This window comes from Bidens hawaiensis, unplaced genomic scaffold (genome assembly GCF_021521415.1).
Source record: "Bidens hawaiensis isolate Kalapana, Puna unplaced genomic scaffold, B.hawaiensis_p1.1 tig00034208_1, whole genome shotgun sequence".
Classification (NCBI taxonomy): Eukaryota; Viridiplantae; Streptophyta; class Magnoliopsida; order Asterales; family Asteraceae; genus Bidens; species Bidens hawaiensis.
The window spans coordinates 173,183-190,893 of NW_027495904.1; the positions used below are offsets into that span (position 1 = coordinate 173,183).

Below are 17,711 nucleotides of genomic sequence, written 5' to 3' on the forward strand. Positions count from 1 at the left end.
AAATCATTATTATTTAACCTAATTAAATAATAAGACACCAATAAATAAAAAAAATTCTTTTATTTATTATTATCAAAAGTAGGATGTTGCAGCCCTTCACTGCAGCCAAAGTGTGAGACAAGGTAGTTGGTGAGGCAGTGAAGTAGTTAGGTTGGGTAGTTTGAGGAGGTGGGGTGGTGGTTTGTGTTCCTGTGGTGGAAAGCTTGTTTACCAAGGAATAGGCTTAACTGAAGTCCCGACCATCCTTAAACGCTTAAGCGGTTGCTCATGTTCTTGTTGTTCTTCCTCAGCTAGTTGGGAAGAACCACCAGCAGAAGGCTTGCTAGCAGCCTTCTTTTTCGTGTCAGCTTTACCTTTCTTCCTCTTTTTAACTTCAACCTCAGGTTCTGTCTCAGTAGCCTCATCATTAGACTCATGTTCAGCCTGCTCTTTCTCACTCTTGTCATCTCCTACATCATCGTTAATGGGTTTGGTTTTAGCAAACAAACCAAACTTTTTTTTCCAGGAACCTGTCTTGTGTACTTATATCCTTGGCTTGGAGGATCAAACACGGCTTTGAACACGGTCTGCTTCACTATCTTTTCATGGTGAGGCTCCTTAGGAGGCAACTCATTACCCTTTGCATCATATTTCACAGGTTACATAGGTCTCGACACCTTAGGCATCAAGTCATCCAACACCATTTGCACGAACCTTGGATACATCATCCAAGTACTATTTATAAGGGCATTTGCTTTCATGCATAGGAAAATGAGTCTGGAGAAGTTGAACTGCACTTTGTTTGTCAAGCATGCCATAACACCAACCTAATCTGTTCTAAGGCTGTCAAACCCGCGTTTCAAGTCACATAGATAGTTAGCTATGATGTGGAACAGATATTTCCAATAGGATGGTAGACGTTTCTTCTCCAAGGACCTCCATTTGGTTTCGTACTCAATCTCATTCACAAACTCTTGTAACTCCGTTCTTTTAATCTTTCCAAAGAAGTGATCTTCGGCATCTTAGATATTCAAAGATCTTCTAACAACTGCTTCAGTTATAGTTTATTTATTTCTTTCCAGCTTTGTTGTAATGGAGTTCGAGTCCTTGGAAGCCTTGGCATTTGTCCAGAACTCTTCAATCCAGCATGTATGAATTTTTGGATTTGCAGTGATAGCATGCATCAAGGGAGTTTCCCTAAGCCCTTCTATCAATGAAGTGAACACTCGCTACTCCTTTTTCTTCTTTGGGAGAGTTAGGGGACAATACTTGTTAGGTTGCTGTAAAGACATCATCAAGTAAAACATTAGAACTGATACACACAGAGAAAACAAAAAGATATGAACAATAACTGAAAAACAGAAAATGAAAGGAAACTAAACAGAAAGTAAAAAAGTTAAAAAGTGAGATTTTAGAAAACTTGCAAAGTCTAAACGAATCGGATCGGATGACAAAAATCAATCGGATCGCATGGTAAAAGTAATCAGATCACTTGTTGAAAATTCGACATGACTAAAATTTTATATGCGATTCGATCCAAAGAAATTATGCGATTTATCTCAAATATCCATGTGATTCGACTCATTTTGTATATCCGATTTGACTCAAAATATCCGACTGTGCGATTCTATTGGAATCACCTTCGACTCGTTTGGAATTGAGTCTACCGCACAGTCAGATTTGGGTAAAAAATTTTTTTGGGTATGTGTTATCAGTTCAAGTCCGATTATGTTGTCAGTCCGACTGTGCGATGTGATTTATTGCTGTCAGACTTACCGCCCCGCCTTAACTGGTTCTTGATTACCTTTTTTGTTTGCGATTTTCAACAATTTTGGTTGACATTAAACACTTAAGTACTTTTGAAGTTGTCTGCCTTTTCTTATAAATTTTCAATATTAATAACAAAGCAAGAATTGATATTTTGGTGACCAATCACTAACGGACTCGTGTATGACTGATTAATAATATTTTTGCCTTCATTGATATGACTTTGATTGGAAACATGCAACCGCTTTATAAAAGTATAACCACTAGCATTGGCGGATATTTTAGCTTATTTCACAATAATACCTACTCATTTGTCAAGCCTATCTACAAATCAAGCAATGATCTTGTTGGCTTTTTATCTACTATTTTCATATGCTAGGTTTGTTAAAGACAATTACATATCATCTTCCAAGGGTCGGGTTAATTTCTCATAGTTTTATAATTTTAAAATTATTTGACTCCCTCTGGACAGGAGCTTCCACTTAATGAGAAAACGTTTTGAGACATTTTCTGATTTTCTTAAAAGAAAAAATAAAATCTTTTTAGCAAGTCAAGTGAGTCATTTTTGTTTTTCTTAAAACAAACTGAAAATCTTTTTGGTGAGTTAAACTTTACTCATTTTCTCCCTCTAAAATTGTGACATATTTGAAAAATATTTACAAATCTTTATAAACAAAAAGATATATTTTATTCAAAACAGATCATGCCAAGTGACTCTACAAGATACAGAAATCTTGCATGATTAAAGGCTTTAGTGAAAGGTCTGCAAAGTTATAATCAGAGTGGACCCTTTCAATATTTACAAGTTTCCGGACAAAACAATCATGAAGGAAGTGCATTTGGATGTTAATATGTTTTGTCTTTGAGTGTTGGACCGGGTTTTTCACAATACAAACCGCTACCTCATTATCACACTTGATAGGGGTATTAAAGAAATTCAAACCATAATCCAACAGCTGATGCTGGATCTATATCACTTGTTAATAGCAGCTGGAGGCAGCGATGTATTCTGTTTCAGTGGTGGAGGTGGACACACTGACTTGCTTCTTGCACTGCCAAGAAATCAATCGATCAGCTAGGAATTGGCATCCTTCTGGCGTTGACTTTCTGTCTAAATTGCATCCCCTGTAATCACTGTCGGTTTAAGCATGCAACACCAAAGGATAATCTTTGGGATACCAAAGACCCAAACGAGGCTTTCCTTTGAGATACCAAAATATACGCTTGATAGCAGTTAAATGGGATTCTTTTGGGTCTGACTGGTATATGGCACGCTGACAAATAGGGAACATGATGTCTAGCCTGGTTGCACTAAGATACATCAGGGAGCCAATCATCGACCTGCAAAGGTGTTGATCGACTGGCTTTCCCGGTGGATCTGGAGCTAACACGGGTCTTGTAGCAATCGAAGTAACACAGGAAGTGGCATCCTTGAACCCAAACTTCTAAACAATTTCATGGACGTATTTTTCTTGATGAATTAAAATACCATCCGGCTTTTGCTCAACTTGTAAGCCCAAAAATAATGTCAATTCTCCCAACGAACTCATCTCGAATCGACGCTTCATCACCTCTGAAAACTCTCTACAAAAATCATCACTCGTTAACCCAAGGATAATGTCGTCAGCATACACTTGGACTAGGATAAGATCTTTGATAACCTTATTAACAAAGAGTGTTTAACCGATAACACCTCTCCGTTAGCCATTATTTAATAAATGTTCTGCCAGGGTAGCATACCAAGAACGGGGTGCTTGATGAAGGCCATAGATGGCTTTATCAAGTTGATATACGTAGTTTGGACGATCTAGATCCTCAAAACCTGGCGGTTGCTTGACATAGATTTCTTTTTTCACTTTCGTGTACAAGAAGGCAGCCTTCACGTCCATTTGATATACTTTGAAGTTCATACACGATGCATAGGCTAGGAGGATACGAATAGCCTCAAGCCTAGCAACGGGAGCATAAACTTCATCATAATCAAGGCCTTCACACTACGAGAAGCCTTGTACCACCAGCCTGGCTTTATTTCTGATAATAACCCATTTATCATCCTTTTCATTTCTAAACTCCCACTTGGTATCGGTTGGTCTCTTGTTCTCTGGCTTATTTACTAACTTCTAAACATTAAGCTTCTTGCATGGCTTCAACCCAAGAGTTCTCATTGAGAGCTACATGGAGGTCCTTAGGTTAACCTGACAAATTAAACAAGTAAAAAGACATTTGTTCATAGTTCCTGGTTGGCTTCTTGTCTGAATGCCGGCAGAGGGAGAGCTAATTATGTTCTCTGTTGGGTGTGATCGGTGGATAGGTATATGAGGAATCGGATCAACTTTTTCAACGGGATCGACCTAAATTTCAATAGTTAGGCTTTCAACAGGATGGAAGATACTTGGAGCATTTATGAGAACATCTATGGCAGGTTGAATGGTGTTTATCTGATCAACCACATACTCAGATGCAATAAGGGCATCCCAAATATTTTCCATGAATGGTACGAAAATCCCGGGAACTGTTGTAGAATCTGTAGTGTTGGAAGCATCTGCAGGAACTTTATCAGCAACAGTCTCTTCAGCAGCAAATTGTATGTTCTCATTGTTTGAGGGAGGTGTGGGAATAGAATCAACCACACTAGGTTCTGGCTGAAGATTCACTACAGGCTCAATGTGATTTGGATCAATGTTATCAGCTGACTTGAAAGAAGAATCAGAATCTAAATTAGAATCAGAAGCGTCTTCAACAAGCACTACGCTAGTTGTATCTGCTAGTTGTGGAATAGGATTGACTTGAGCCACATGGGGAGCTATGGGTAACACATTTATGTTTGATGGACCAACAGATAAACTAACATCATACAAACTGCTTGATATTGCTTAAAATGTAGCGGAGACTGGAGCAGTTGCAACAGGAGGGGTAGATTGACCATGAAACTGGTTGAACAGGTAGTCATAATCAAAGATCAAGTTTGGACCCGTGTGAGCATCTGTCGGATTAAGCTCTTGCCAGTCAACGTTGAAGGGTTCCATAATCATTCCTGATTTCTTGTTAAATACTTGATAAGTGGTTTTGTTTGTCGAATATCCAACAAAATAACACTCATCAACCTTCTCAGCAAACTCGGGACCTGAGTTGGAATTTGTGTGAAGCAGGGTTCATGGACACCCAAATGTCTTGAAGTAGTTGACTTACAGCTTTGTTTAGTAATAGACTTCATACGGAGTCTTCTTTAGATGCTTGTTTCCCAACACACGGTTCTGGATGAAACAAGCAGTATTTATTGCTTCACCCCAGAAAAACAGAAACTTTGAGTCTGACATCATTGTTCTGACAGCTTCAGTCAGTGTTCTATTGCATCGTTAAGAAACCCCATTTTGTTGTGGAGTATAGGGGCACTGAACTGAGGGGCAATCCCATTTGAGTGATAAAAGTCATTCACAAAGTTGTTGCCGAATTCAGTTCCATTGTCGCTTCGTATACACTTCACCTTCTTATCAGTTTGGTTCTCCACGAGAGTCATAAACTTGATTAGAAACTGAGCGGTTTCATCCTTATGCCCTAAAAGGAAAGTCCAGCTAAAACGAGAAAAGTCATCAGTAACAACACTTTTTGACACTTTAGTAGATTTAAACACCCTAGTAAGCCTGAAGAACACTAGAACACCCTTCAACACAACTTTTATCCGATTTTCAATCTTGCAAACACACTTTTTAAGCCCAAACCCACTTGCAACACTTGAATTCACTTTGCTATAGTAAAGCACACCTCACAAACACTCAAAGAAGACCAAAATCCAAGGTTGTGGCCCAAGAAACTTAACAAGTAGAGCCAAAATCTCCGATACCAATTACAGGCCCCTAGAATTGATCTAACAACATGTTCTTGAATCAATCTCACTTGTGAGCTAATGGAAATCACTCACAAGAAACCGAGATCTCAGATCTTGTTTGGTGTTTGATTATTGTCGAAATAGGAAAGAAAGAGAGGGAGTAGAGAGAGTTGGTAGAAAGTTATGGATATGATTTGCAAAAAGGTTGTTGATGCGTGTCCATGCTGCCCTATTTATAGGAGAAGCATGGCTTTCATATACTTCATTATTTATGGCCCAATGGGCTCAAAGTACATGGCCTCGGGCCAAAACATATATACACAAACTGAGAGCTAATAGAATACATCATGACATGATCAAAATAATACAAAAGACTAAACAACAAAATAGCGCCTAAGATTTATCAAGCCAGTTTATGTTATATTTGGTAATCCTAATAAATAAGTTATTGAAATATTTAGATGAATGAATATATACACAATTTCATAAAATATCCTATCAGTATGTTATAAGTTAACCTTTGAATATGCTTAAATATAATGATCTTAACATTTCTCCTGATCACACGGGTCACTATCTAATGTTGTATTTAAAGAGTTTGTAGAGATTTATGAATTGTAAAATTGTTTTTATCACTATTTATATATAATTAATCCATAAGGTATGCTATTATATATATTACTAAATTTAATTTTTTTAACCACCCGTGTATCACAAAGGCTCTATCCAAGTGAGAAATATATATAAATACCTTTCAATCTATACCATCATTCTTTAGATGGCATCAAAGCAGTCTACAACCTAACCTAGAAAAAACACATGGCTTACCATATGGAGGCTGAAGACGAAAGACAGAGATCCATTTATGCAGATACAAGACATGCATCGGAAACCATTGTTTTCAATGCACTCATGAAGCGTAATGGAGCACTATGTCAATTAAAGGACAGATGCAGTGTTAAAGCATATAAAAAAAGTGAAGAAACAAAAAATTGTACCTTTTGTGGGAGAGACGGCCACAACCGAGACACGTGTTTCAAACGGATTGGATACCCGGATTAGTGGTGGGGAAAAACAAAAGATGATAAAGGGACACTACCTGTCAAGTTTATTTGAAATACTTTCCATATTTTGGTCTCACTCCTAAAGAAGGAACACTACCAGTTACAAACATGGCCGGAAAGACAAGCAAGGACAGGGAGTGGGTTGTGGATTCGGGCGCAATCGAGCACATAACCCATAGAACCAACCTGCTTGAAAAAAAAAGAAAAAATCTCCATGAGGCCCTTATTATCATACCAAATGGTGAAACTTTTCCTGTTGAGGGAAGAGGCAATTGCACCTTACCGGGGGGGATCAAAATAAAAGGATTTCTTCATGTTCCAAGTTTTGTTGTAACCTTTTGTTTGTTAATCGATTAGCTAATGATCTGCAATGCGCAGTGACATTCTTCCCTGATTTTTGTGTTATGCAAGAGCTTAGTTCAAGGAAATTGATTGGTGCATGTATATGCAAAGAAGGGTTGCATCGAATGGAGATGGTGGAAGACAAAAGGAGAGCCATGATGACTAACGTTGGCATATGGCACAAGAGTTTGGGCCATGCTTCTGAAGAAAAGCTAGCTAAAGTTAACTTCCTTAAAGATGTTTCTTTGAAACTTAGAAATAAGGTTTGTGATTTTTTTCCAAAGAAAAACACACAAGGTCACCTTTTCCCACTTGCACAACTAAAACCATAGATTGTTTTCAACTAATACATTGTGACATTTGGGGTCGTTACCCTTTACCTTCATACTCACGGGCAAATTATTTTCTTACAATTGTCGATGGCTTTAGTAGAAGTGTGTGGGTTTTCCTTATAAAACACAAAAGTGATACTAGTAACTATTTAGTTGATTTTCATAAAATGATAGAAGTCCAATTTGAAAAACTTATAAAAAGGGTTAGATGTGATAATGGTGGAGAATCCACATCGAACTCTATGATTGTTCTTTACGCCAAGAATGGAATTTTACTTGAGATGATGTGCTCACACACGCCTCAAAAAAATGGAGTTGTCGAGAGAAAGCATAGGCACTTACTTGAAATGGCACGGGCATTAAGATTCCAGGCGAACCTCCCTAAAAAAATATGGGGAGAATGTGTCTTAATCGTGCTCTATATTATCAATCGGTTATCGTGTGAAGTGATTGAAAATAAGACCCCTTTAAAATTAGTTTTTAACAAGAAATCGGAATATGATTAAATGAGAATATTTGGTTCACTTGTTTATTTTAAAAATAATGGCACAAAGGGGGACAAATTTGAAATGAGGAGGAGGCCCGGGGTGTTCTTAGGAGATCCACCAGGAACAAAACGATACAAAGTGTATGATATTCAAAGTCAAAAAATTATGATAAATATGGAGCTAAATTTTTTAAAGATAATTATCCCTTTTCTATTGTTACATCAAAGGAGGATAACCAAACGAATGACATCTTTGATGTATTGAGAAAACCAGCCCAAGATGATAAAGAAATTAATTGACCCAAACCTATCCAAGAAGAAACCCATGAAACTGTTACGCCTTGTTCTTGAGTTTTTTAACCAAGGAAAGAAAAGGAAAGGAGATGGAAGGATAAAAAAGGGAAGGGAAGGGAAGGGAAGGAAATTTTTTTTAATTAGGTGTGTTCTTGAGTTGGAAGGAAATTAGAGGAAAGGAAAGGATAACTATGTTCTTAAGTTGGATGGAAAGAAAAGGAAAATAACACTTTTACAATTTTACGCCTCATCCAATAATGGATTAAAAAAAAACAAACACACACTTTTAATAAGCAATAACGTCTCCAAAAAATAACCAACTAGTTTTAACAAGAAATGCAACGTTCCAAAAAAGTTCAATTCGGTTAAAAAAAACATGTTTAATCAAATGTTTCAAAACAAGTTTCAAATCTCATTCTCATGCTCCCATCATTCTACGTAACATATTCACCCACTTGTTAAGAAGACAACCAAAAAGAGCCTGTGCTTTTTCCGGGCGCTCAACCAAAAAAAGATACGCATCAAAGATTTCCTCCTCTGACACTATGCCCATAATCTCCAACTCTTTGTAGATTTCCTCCTCTGAGTAAACACGTGCACGAGAACCTTCCATTACCTTGCATAAATCCTAAAATAGTAACAAACAACATGTATTAGGCAACGAAATCATGTGAAGATAAATATATAAATTTTAGAAAAAAAAAGTAATATTAAAATTTGATTGAATACCTTTGTGCTTTTACCAATAGCATCAGCAACATTGTTAATTGAACTCATAAGTGTTGTTGTAAATTCATCATCCTTCTCAAGCTTTCTTTTCTTACTCTTCAAAAAACTTAGATACTTGGCTTGCGAATCAGGTGTCTCTGATACAACATGAATATCGTCTGCACTAGTGATATTCTCCAAGGTAATATCGTTGGTTTCCACCATTTGATCAATCTCATCAATTGTTTCCGGTGTATGATCATTTTCTTTCAGTCTCTTGTTTCTCTCTTTTGCAGTTTCTGCTCTAGCACATGTAGCTCTATCTTTGGCAAACAACTCTAGCATCTCGTGGTAATGAAAAATTGGTTTATCCCTCCATTTTGCAGCTCCGGGACTCTCCTGTTTACAAAATCATAAAAATTACAGATAAAGGATAATTAAAAAAAATAATGTCCAACTATATGTAAGGTCTACCTTGATCAATTTTTCCCAGACTTCTTCCTCTGCACCAAGTAATTTGGTGCTCGGATCCCATGAAAAACCGCTCATTGAATTCCCTTTAAGAACATCATAGAACTTAGAAAAATGATCTTTGAGTGTTTTAAGTCTATTCTTTAGATGGTCTTTTGTGAGGTCTATTCCAAAAGCTTTGCTTAGTTCCTCCACCATGTTGGTGTAAGCTTGGGGAGTAAACATGCCATCAATTCTATTACCGTTGTCTTTCTCCGTAATCATTGCCTGCAAAAATGCGGTGTCCATTGGAGTGGTCCAATGAAATCTTGTGGATATTCCATCTTTTTTGCTCATGGCTAATTTCTGCATAAACATATGAGAGTTTTATTTACAAATATGTATTATTAGTAAAATGTCTAACATAAACACTCATTATAAGAAACAAATATATGCTAAAGTATACAACTAGCAAATCCATATGCTAATAATACCCATTACCATTTCTGTCATTAGTGTAATCCCTGTAACAATTTTGTTCCATACTAATAATAGCCAAATATAAAAATCTCATAAAGAAACTGAATTATCACTAACATTTTCATAAAGAAACTGAATAACAGTGAGTTTCCAAAGGCCCAACAATATCCATGATTAACAAATTTCAAGTTCCAAAAACTCCAAAATAGCTTATAATTAATTAGACATGTTAATTTCATTGTTTGGATGCGACAAATATTGACTCCACATTTCATTTGCTATAGACTCTCTTATTTGTTCCCCTCTATCATCCATGGCGTTTGGAGCATGATCCTCTACATCTTGTGTGGCATTTAACACCTCTTGTGCAACTTCATCTTCAAGTTCTCGATCACGATCAACTTCAAGTAGATAATTGTGAAGAATGCAACAAGCCAAAAATATTTGTGATTGTGTTTCACATGAGTAGAACGGCGCGGTTGTACTTCTAATTATTGGAAATCTTCTCTTTAAAACGCCAAACGCCCTTTCAATAGAGTTTCTTAGTGATGCATGTCGAAGGTTAAACGATTCTCTTGGATTCTGAGGTGCATGTTTTGAGTATTCCTTCAAATGATACCTAACACCTCTATAAGGTGCTATGAGTGTACTTTTGAGTGGTAGACCGCCATCCACGAAATAAAATTTACCATCTGGAGTATTTAATTTATCTTCCCTAGTAAGTGCATCTTTTAAGACTCTTGAATCAGACGCTCTGCCTTCCCAGCCACTTAAAACATATGTGAACTTCAAATTGAATGTGCAAGCAGCTAATACATTGATAGTTGGATATCCTTTCCGACCTCGATATCTCGGAGCATCTTTACTAGGTACTTTCACACGAATATGTGTTTCATCAATTGCTCCTATACAATCCTTAAAAAATGGATAAAATCTTCTTTTCTCTTGAATTTGTTTTTGCACAGTATCACCGGTAGGTTGAATAAGATACTGCTCTTCTAATGATATAATTGCATTTAAGACTCTATGAAAATGCACGCTTGTTGCTGACCCAGATCGATAATAAAACCAAGAGACGAAACGATTTCTAAAATCATTTCCAATTATATGCAAAAATCTTGCAGCTTGTTCTTCAATAGTCATACGTTGAGTTAATCGGAGACCACCGTTACTTTCTAACTTTTGACATAATATCATAAATGCATTCTCACTCATACGAATTATTTGTCGGCATTTTCCACCTGTTGCAAGTTCATGCAACATCTCTTCACGTACTCGTCGTCGATGTAACATCTCTTCTCCCCTAACACGATTTCCACTGCGATGTGTATGATGTGCTATAAGAGCTACCACTAGACAAACCAAATGAACGACAGCTAAATGGTGTCGTCTCACCGCAAGAAATAGGTTATCGTCCATTATAAAAACAAGATCAAAACCTGTTTCAGTATAGCATATTTCTATGTAAACCATTATAATACAAGTACATAAAAAAACCATTATTAACTACTTATAATACTTATAACAAGCTTAACCCATCATATATAAAATGATAGCACGTATCTCTGTTTGGTTTGTTAGTGATAATGTGTTGAAAAGTCAAAGACTATTTGAGATGCAATCACATGTTTTGCTGTACACACACCTCTATTTGGTTTATCTTTATAACATATAAAAATAACCTAATGATGCTATTCAACTAAAGGATCATAGAAAGTCAAAGGAGATATATATTTACAACCTCTGATGCAATTCACTTATTAAATATCAAAGTCCGAATGTTACAAAGGGTCAAACATATGAAATTCTTTGTTTACGATAGAAATCTAGCAATAATGAAGAATAAGATGAATACAAACCTGGAGCCTTTGATTTTGATAGCAGCGATTTTGAAGGCAGCGATTTTGATAGAATCAAAGGCGTCAGAGAAAGAAGCAGAAAATGGGTTGAAGTAATGAAGAAGATGAAAAGATTAGTTGGTAATATTGTAATTTGGTTTTTTATGCTTAGTTATTCACCTATTTGTGAGGATAAGTTATTGGGAAAAAACATCAATTTAATCCCTCCTAACTCCTCCTACTCCTTTCCTTTCCATCCTAAAAAAAACTCAAGAACACCCATTTTTTAACTATCATTAGTTTTCCTTTCCTTTCCCTCCTTTAAAAAAACTCAAGAACAGGGCCTTAGTGAGGAACGAGTTGAATTTTTTGATTCAGTCTCAACATCTCATGAACAACATTCTGACACAATTCTTGAAACTAAATTATTAATGTTTTGACTATATTATGAAACCACACTTTTGTCTATTCACAATTAGACATATAAATGCAATAAGATGGCTAGTTTAGAGGAATACGCATTATGTACAAATATATGCATAACTAATTATGTGGAGGCAATTGAGCTAACGGGCCTGACCAATCTTCAATCATTTATTTGCTCTTTCATTATTTTGATTGTTATTCACATTCCTTATTATGCTCCCACAAGATGGATGACAGTATGATAAGTCCAATCTTGAACAAAGGTGGATGATAGTGGTATTTAAGAAATAGAAGAAGTCGAAGATGTAAACGGAGATGAAGTAAAATATGATATATTTTTTGGTTCTTTTTTTAAGAATAATAATGGAGGTGAAGCGGTGGTAGAATGTAAAGTGGCAGAATTGGATATATTGTTTGTTGATATAGAATTAGGCGTAGAAGATGCTACTGTGGACACAGAATTGCGTAAAGAAGTAGTGGGTATCCAGTGGCGGATCCAGGAATTTTTTTTAGGTGGTTCCCTCTTAATTTATAAGGTGGTTCCTACGCGTCTTCTATATATCCGTACACTATTATTTCGAAACTCGGGTGGTTCCGGGGAACCACCCGTTTGTATGCTGGATCCGCCCCTGTGGGTATCGGATGGATTCATAGAAAGTTGAGATGCACGAGAAATAGGTAAATAAATAGGAATCCATGCATTATAATTAATTTGTGGAGGGTGGAAAGTTAGTTCCTCGAAAGGGAACTTATGTTTTACAAATATAATTTTGTGGGAAGTGTAAGTTTTGTGGTTAACCGGTCGAAAGTGTAGTAAGCACTTTGAGAAAGTGAATAATAGATAAAAGTGCACGGTAGAACGAGGGTGTAATTTGTGTGATGAATAGGAAAGTAGTCAAGGATAACAAAGACAATAAAAAATACATAGTTCTATGTAGTTTTACAAAACTTGACGATATGGAGAGAGAGGAAGTTGTATTTGAAGGAGTAATATGATGATAGCATCGGATTTTGCTGGAATAGAGGATGAATAAAGGGAGTTTTTTGGTAGTCGTGGTGGGGATCGTAATGGTCAGAAAAGAAATTTATTGGTGGTGGACGGTGGTTCGCAAGCTAATATGCTCAAGAGTTATGAGCTTTGATACCTTATTAACATTTTGAATATATTATGAAACCACCTTTTTTTTCTATTAACAATTAGACATAAATACAATGAGATGGCTAGTTTATAGGAATACACATTAAATACAAATATATTCATAACTAATTATGTGGAGATAATTGAGCTAACGGCCTTGACCAATCTTCAATCCTTGATTTGATCTTTCTTTATTTTGATTGTTATTCACATTCCTTGTTACTAATATAATGGATCATGGGCAAAATTTAGAAATAAGCAATCCATATAATGAAGCCTTGGGTTATGAGCATAACCATTCAGAAGAAATAGTGATTAAAGACACCATGGATAGTAGAAGTAGAAGAACCAAATCACAACCAAAACATTTCAAGCCTTTGAAGTAAAGCTTCACGTTCAGTTGACCACACGCAACTCGCACAAAATCAAGGAACATCAGCGGTACACCCTATTGCAAATTTCATTTCATATAATAAATTTTCTAATACTCACAAATCTTTCCTAGCTGCCATTAGTTCGAACAATGAGCCAAAATTTTTCAAAGAAGCTATACAAGACGAGAAATGGAAGGAAGCTTCTTTGAAAGCTTGTTGGATGGAAAACAGGCTATAGATTCCACATGGGTCTACAAAATAAAATATAAACCCAATAGAGAAATTGAAGGATACAGGGCTTGTCTTGTTTCTAAGGGATATACACAAATGAAGGGAATAGATCTTCATGACACGTTTTCCCTGATGGGCAAGTTGGTCACTATTAGAACTCTTTTAGCAATGCTGTGAAGAATGATTGGGTCATCCATCAAGTTTATGTAAACAATGCGTTCTTGCATGGGGATCTAGATGAAGAGTTCTACATGAATGTACCTCAAGGCTTCTCCAAATAAAATGAAACGCAAGTATGTCATCTTCACATATCCCACTATGGTTTGAAACAAGCTTCGTGTAATTGGTACCAAAAGTTCACAAATGTCCTTCTTGGCATTGACTTCCGGCAAACAAAGGCAGATTATTCCCTTTTCATTCACAAGAAAGGAGACGTGTTCAGAGCTACCCTCATTTATGTTGATGATGTAATCATTGTAGGAAATGACTTTGCGAAAATACAACAAACCAAGAAGCGACTCTACATTGACTTTAGCATTAAGGACTTTGGCCCCTTGAAGTACTTTCTTGGGATCGAGGTGGCAAGAACATATGATGGTTGTACTATGTCAAAGAAAATATACTTTGGACATATCGAAGGATAGCGGTATGGAAGGATGTTGACCCAACGCCTTCCCTATCGAATAAAACCTCAAACTAAGTAAAGGATAAGATGAACCACAAGTTGATGCCAACCAATACCGGCGGTTAGTCGGACGCCTATAGCGACTATGATTGGCTTGATATCCCTAGACTAGATGGTCTAGGCTGGGTACGTCCTTTTATTAGGAAGTGCTCCCATTTTATCAAGAACAAAAAAGCAATCAGTTGTTTGTCATTCTTTCGTCTTAGTAGCCATAGAAACGAGCGAGAAGGTTTCATCATAGTCAATACCCTGAGTTTGAGTAAAACTTTTGCGACTAGCCGTTCTTTATAAGTCTGTACATTTCCATGCATGTCGGTTTTCTTCTTGAAAATCCACTTGCTCCCTAATGCCTGACACTCGGGGGGTAGCTCAACCAAGTTCCAGACTTGATTGGCACGCATAGATTGCATCTCGGAGTTCATGGCATCTTGCCATTTCTCAGATTCCGGATCTAAGATAGCAGATTTATAATTAGTAGGTTCGTCGCTTGACTAGGCTACTAAGAGGACCTCAGGACCATCTAGATGCCATAGGTATTTAGAATTCAGTACGCGAGTCCTATTACTTCTGCGAACGCTTGTGTTCATGTCTGATGTATCAGCAACAACAACTTGTTGATCAGACGTTCCAACTTCCTCAGCGGTAGTTTGTAGTTTTTGAATTTCTTCAAGATCGACAATATTATCTCCAGTTCCTTGATCGAGAATTTCCTTCTCGAGAAAGTGGCCCTTCCTTTTGATAGAAATCATATTTGTATCAGGATGGAAGAAATAATATCCGCTTTGGTTATAGTATCTGACGAAAACAACTTTTACGCCACGAGGATCGAGCTTATCGTCAGAATCACTAGTGACATAAGCATCGCATCCCCATACTCTAAGGAAAGACAAATTGGATTTTCGCCCATGCCATATCTCATATGGGGTTTTGCTTACCTTTTTAGTTAGAGCCAGATTGATAATGCGGGCGGCGGTCAAAAGGGCAAAACTTTAAAAGGAGTGAGGCAAGTTAGTTCTACACATCATTGATCGGACCATGTTTAGCAAGGTTCGATTTCTCTTCTCGCTCACGCCATTCTGTTGGGGTGTGTCGGGTGGAGTGAGCTGTGAAATAATTCCACGCTCTTTTAGATGATGTATGAATTCTGAGCTGAGATACTCTCCACCTCAATCTGATCGAAGCATTTTAATAGTTTTCCCGAGTTGGTTTTCCACTTCGTTTTGAAACTCTTTGAACTTTTCAAAAGTTTCATTCTTGTGTTTCATAAGATACACATAAGCATATCGACTGTAATCGCCAATATAAGAAACGAAGTATCTTTCGTGATTTCTAGACATGGTTCTAAAAGGATCGCATACATCAGTATGTATGATTCCTAGTAGATCCTATGCTCGTTCATTCTTATGAGTGAAGGAGTCTTTAGCGAGTTTGCCAGCTAAGCAGGATTCGCAGTCATCAAAAAAGTCCGGCCATGTGGATTCAAGAATCCCTTCGGATTGGAGTCTCTTAACTCGTGCCTTGCTTATGTGGTCAAGTTGGAAATGCCATAGAAATGTATCATTGATGCCAGATCTGATACGTTTAGAAAGATTATATACATTTTGTTTATTTGAACATCAACCTCATAAATACCATTTCGAGGTTTAGCCTCATAATAAAAGATATCATTTAAGTAGGCAGAAATAGCAATACTATTAAAAACGTACTTAAATCCTTGTTTAAATAGTAAAGAAACTGAAATAATGTTTCTGGTCAAACCAGGTGCAAACAAACAGTTATCCAAAGTAACTACAAGACCAGACGGACAAGCAAAATGATATGTGTCAATTGCAAGAACTGGGACTCTCTTCCCATTACCAAAGATGAGTTCCATGCTGCCTTGTTTCAGTTTCTTCCAGTTTTCAGGCTCCTGCAAGACATTAACGATGTGGTAACCACATCCGGTATCAAATACCCATGTGTTGCTAGAGACAGTGAAAAGTTCAATAACATAAATAGAAATACCTTTAGAGGAGCTTTCACCATTGGTCCTCTGCCTTTTTCAGCTCAGCAAGGTAGTTGGGACAGTTACATTTCCAGCGTCCCATTTTTTTGCACTTATAGCACTGGCGCTCCTCAAGAGGCGGCGGTGGTACCTTTGTAACACCTTTGTTAGTGTTGGTGGCAAACTTGGCAACAACAGTAACCTTCTTCTTTCCTTTACCGTTTTGACCCCGGTTATTGGGTTTAGGCTTGACGACACCAGCAAATCGAACCATAAGAACTTGATTGTTTTTAGCGGGAATATTCATCTCAGCCGTCTTGAGCATTCCATGAAGCTCCGGCACTGTCTTCACCCAGCCATTCATATTGAAATTCATTACGAACTGATGGTAAGAGCTGGGAAGAGAGTTCAGGATGAAATCCGCTGCCATTTCATCTGACAGGGGATAATCAAGTTTCCTTATTTGTTCGATGTACCCTTTCATCTTGACGACATGCGCACTAACAGGTGATCCCTGTTCCATTCTGCAGCTGATAAGCTGCTTCATGGTGTCATAGCGTTCTTGACGGGCTTGTTTCTGGAACATGCCCTTGAGTTGCTCAAGCATCTCATAGGCACCAAAATCTTCCAAGCCTTTTGCCGTAAAAAGCTTGTAAGACATGGTGGTTAGCATGATACAGGCGACTTCAGCCGAGTCATCCATATGCTTGTCAAGTCAGCAGTATTGTTTTCAGGCTCAGTTGGAACAGGTCCATCGAGAATATAGTGCTTCTTTGCCATCTTGAAAACAAGTCCCAAGTTGCGGTGCCACTCAAGAAAGTTGGTGCCATTCAACTTTTCTTTCTCAAGGATAGCCTTGAGAGTGAATGAGGAGTTATTACCAGTAGACATCCGTTTAAATAAGCAAAAGTAAATTCTATTAGTATTTTCGATGTTTTAACCCTATTATTAATGACCCAATAACATTAATAAATAGGAACTTGAGAATCTGGCTTCCAGTTACTAATGGCAGCTGTAGCACACAACATTAGTAAGTGGTTAGGCAGACAGACAACGATTGCCAATTGTGAATAGAGCACAACTCTCGTTTATGAGGCCTATTAAGACAACATTTGCCTAAGTAGATACGTTTAGCCTCATATATGCCCACCTTAGTCTCCAGACAGCTGTAGCACATAACAAGAGAGTAAAGTAATAGTCGCCCTGGTATAGTCACTTGTGAAAGAGCCGGATGTGTCAACGAAGCCCTTTCACCCTGAAGGGATAGGCTAGAAATCAAGTGTGATGTTGTAGCTCCAAACACTTG

The 17,711-nt window shown here is 37.3% G+C and overlaps 2 protein-coding genes across 2 annotated transcripts; both read right to left on the reverse strand.

The window, feature by feature from the left end:
* Positions 1–8,405: 8,405 nt before the first annotated feature.
* On the reverse strand, positions 8,406–9,614 carry LOC143585900 (uncharacterized). The gene is made up of 2 exons (XM_077067575.1): positions 8,821–9,614; positions 8,406–8,719 (listed from the first exon to the last, which is right to left on the reverse strand). The coding sequence occupies exons 1-2, from the start codon at positions 9,142–9,144 to the stop codon at positions 8,510–8,512; spliced, it is 534 nt and encodes a 177-aa protein (XP_076923690.1). The 5' UTR covers positions 9,145–9,614; the 3' UTR covers positions 8,406–8,509.
* Positions 9,615–9,945: 331 nt separating this feature from the next.
* Positions 9,946–11,202, reverse strand: LOC143585897 (protein ANTAGONIST OF LIKE HETEROCHROMATIN PROTEIN 1-like). The gene has a single exon (XM_077067572.1). It carries the CDS (start codon positions 11,200–11,202, stop codon positions 9,946–9,948), a length of 1,257 nt encoding a protein of 418 aa, XP_076923687.1.
* Between the last annotated feature and the right edge of the window lie 6,509 nt (positions 11,203–17,711).

Excerpts from the sequence above, each read along its gene's own strand:
- LOC143585897 (XM_077067572.1), bottom strand. The coding sequence starts at position 11,202 with ATGGTTTACATAGAAATATGCTATACTGAAACAGGTTTTGATCTTGTT.
- LOC143585900 (XM_077067575.1), bottom strand. The coding sequence starts at position 9,144 with ATGCTAGAGTTGTTTGCCAAAGATAGAGCTACATGTGCTAGAGCAGAA. Across the intron at positions 8,720-8,820 it reads CTATTGGTAAAAGCACAAAG|GATTTATGCAAGGTAATGGA; the intron begins GTATTCAATCAA and ends TTACTATTTTAG.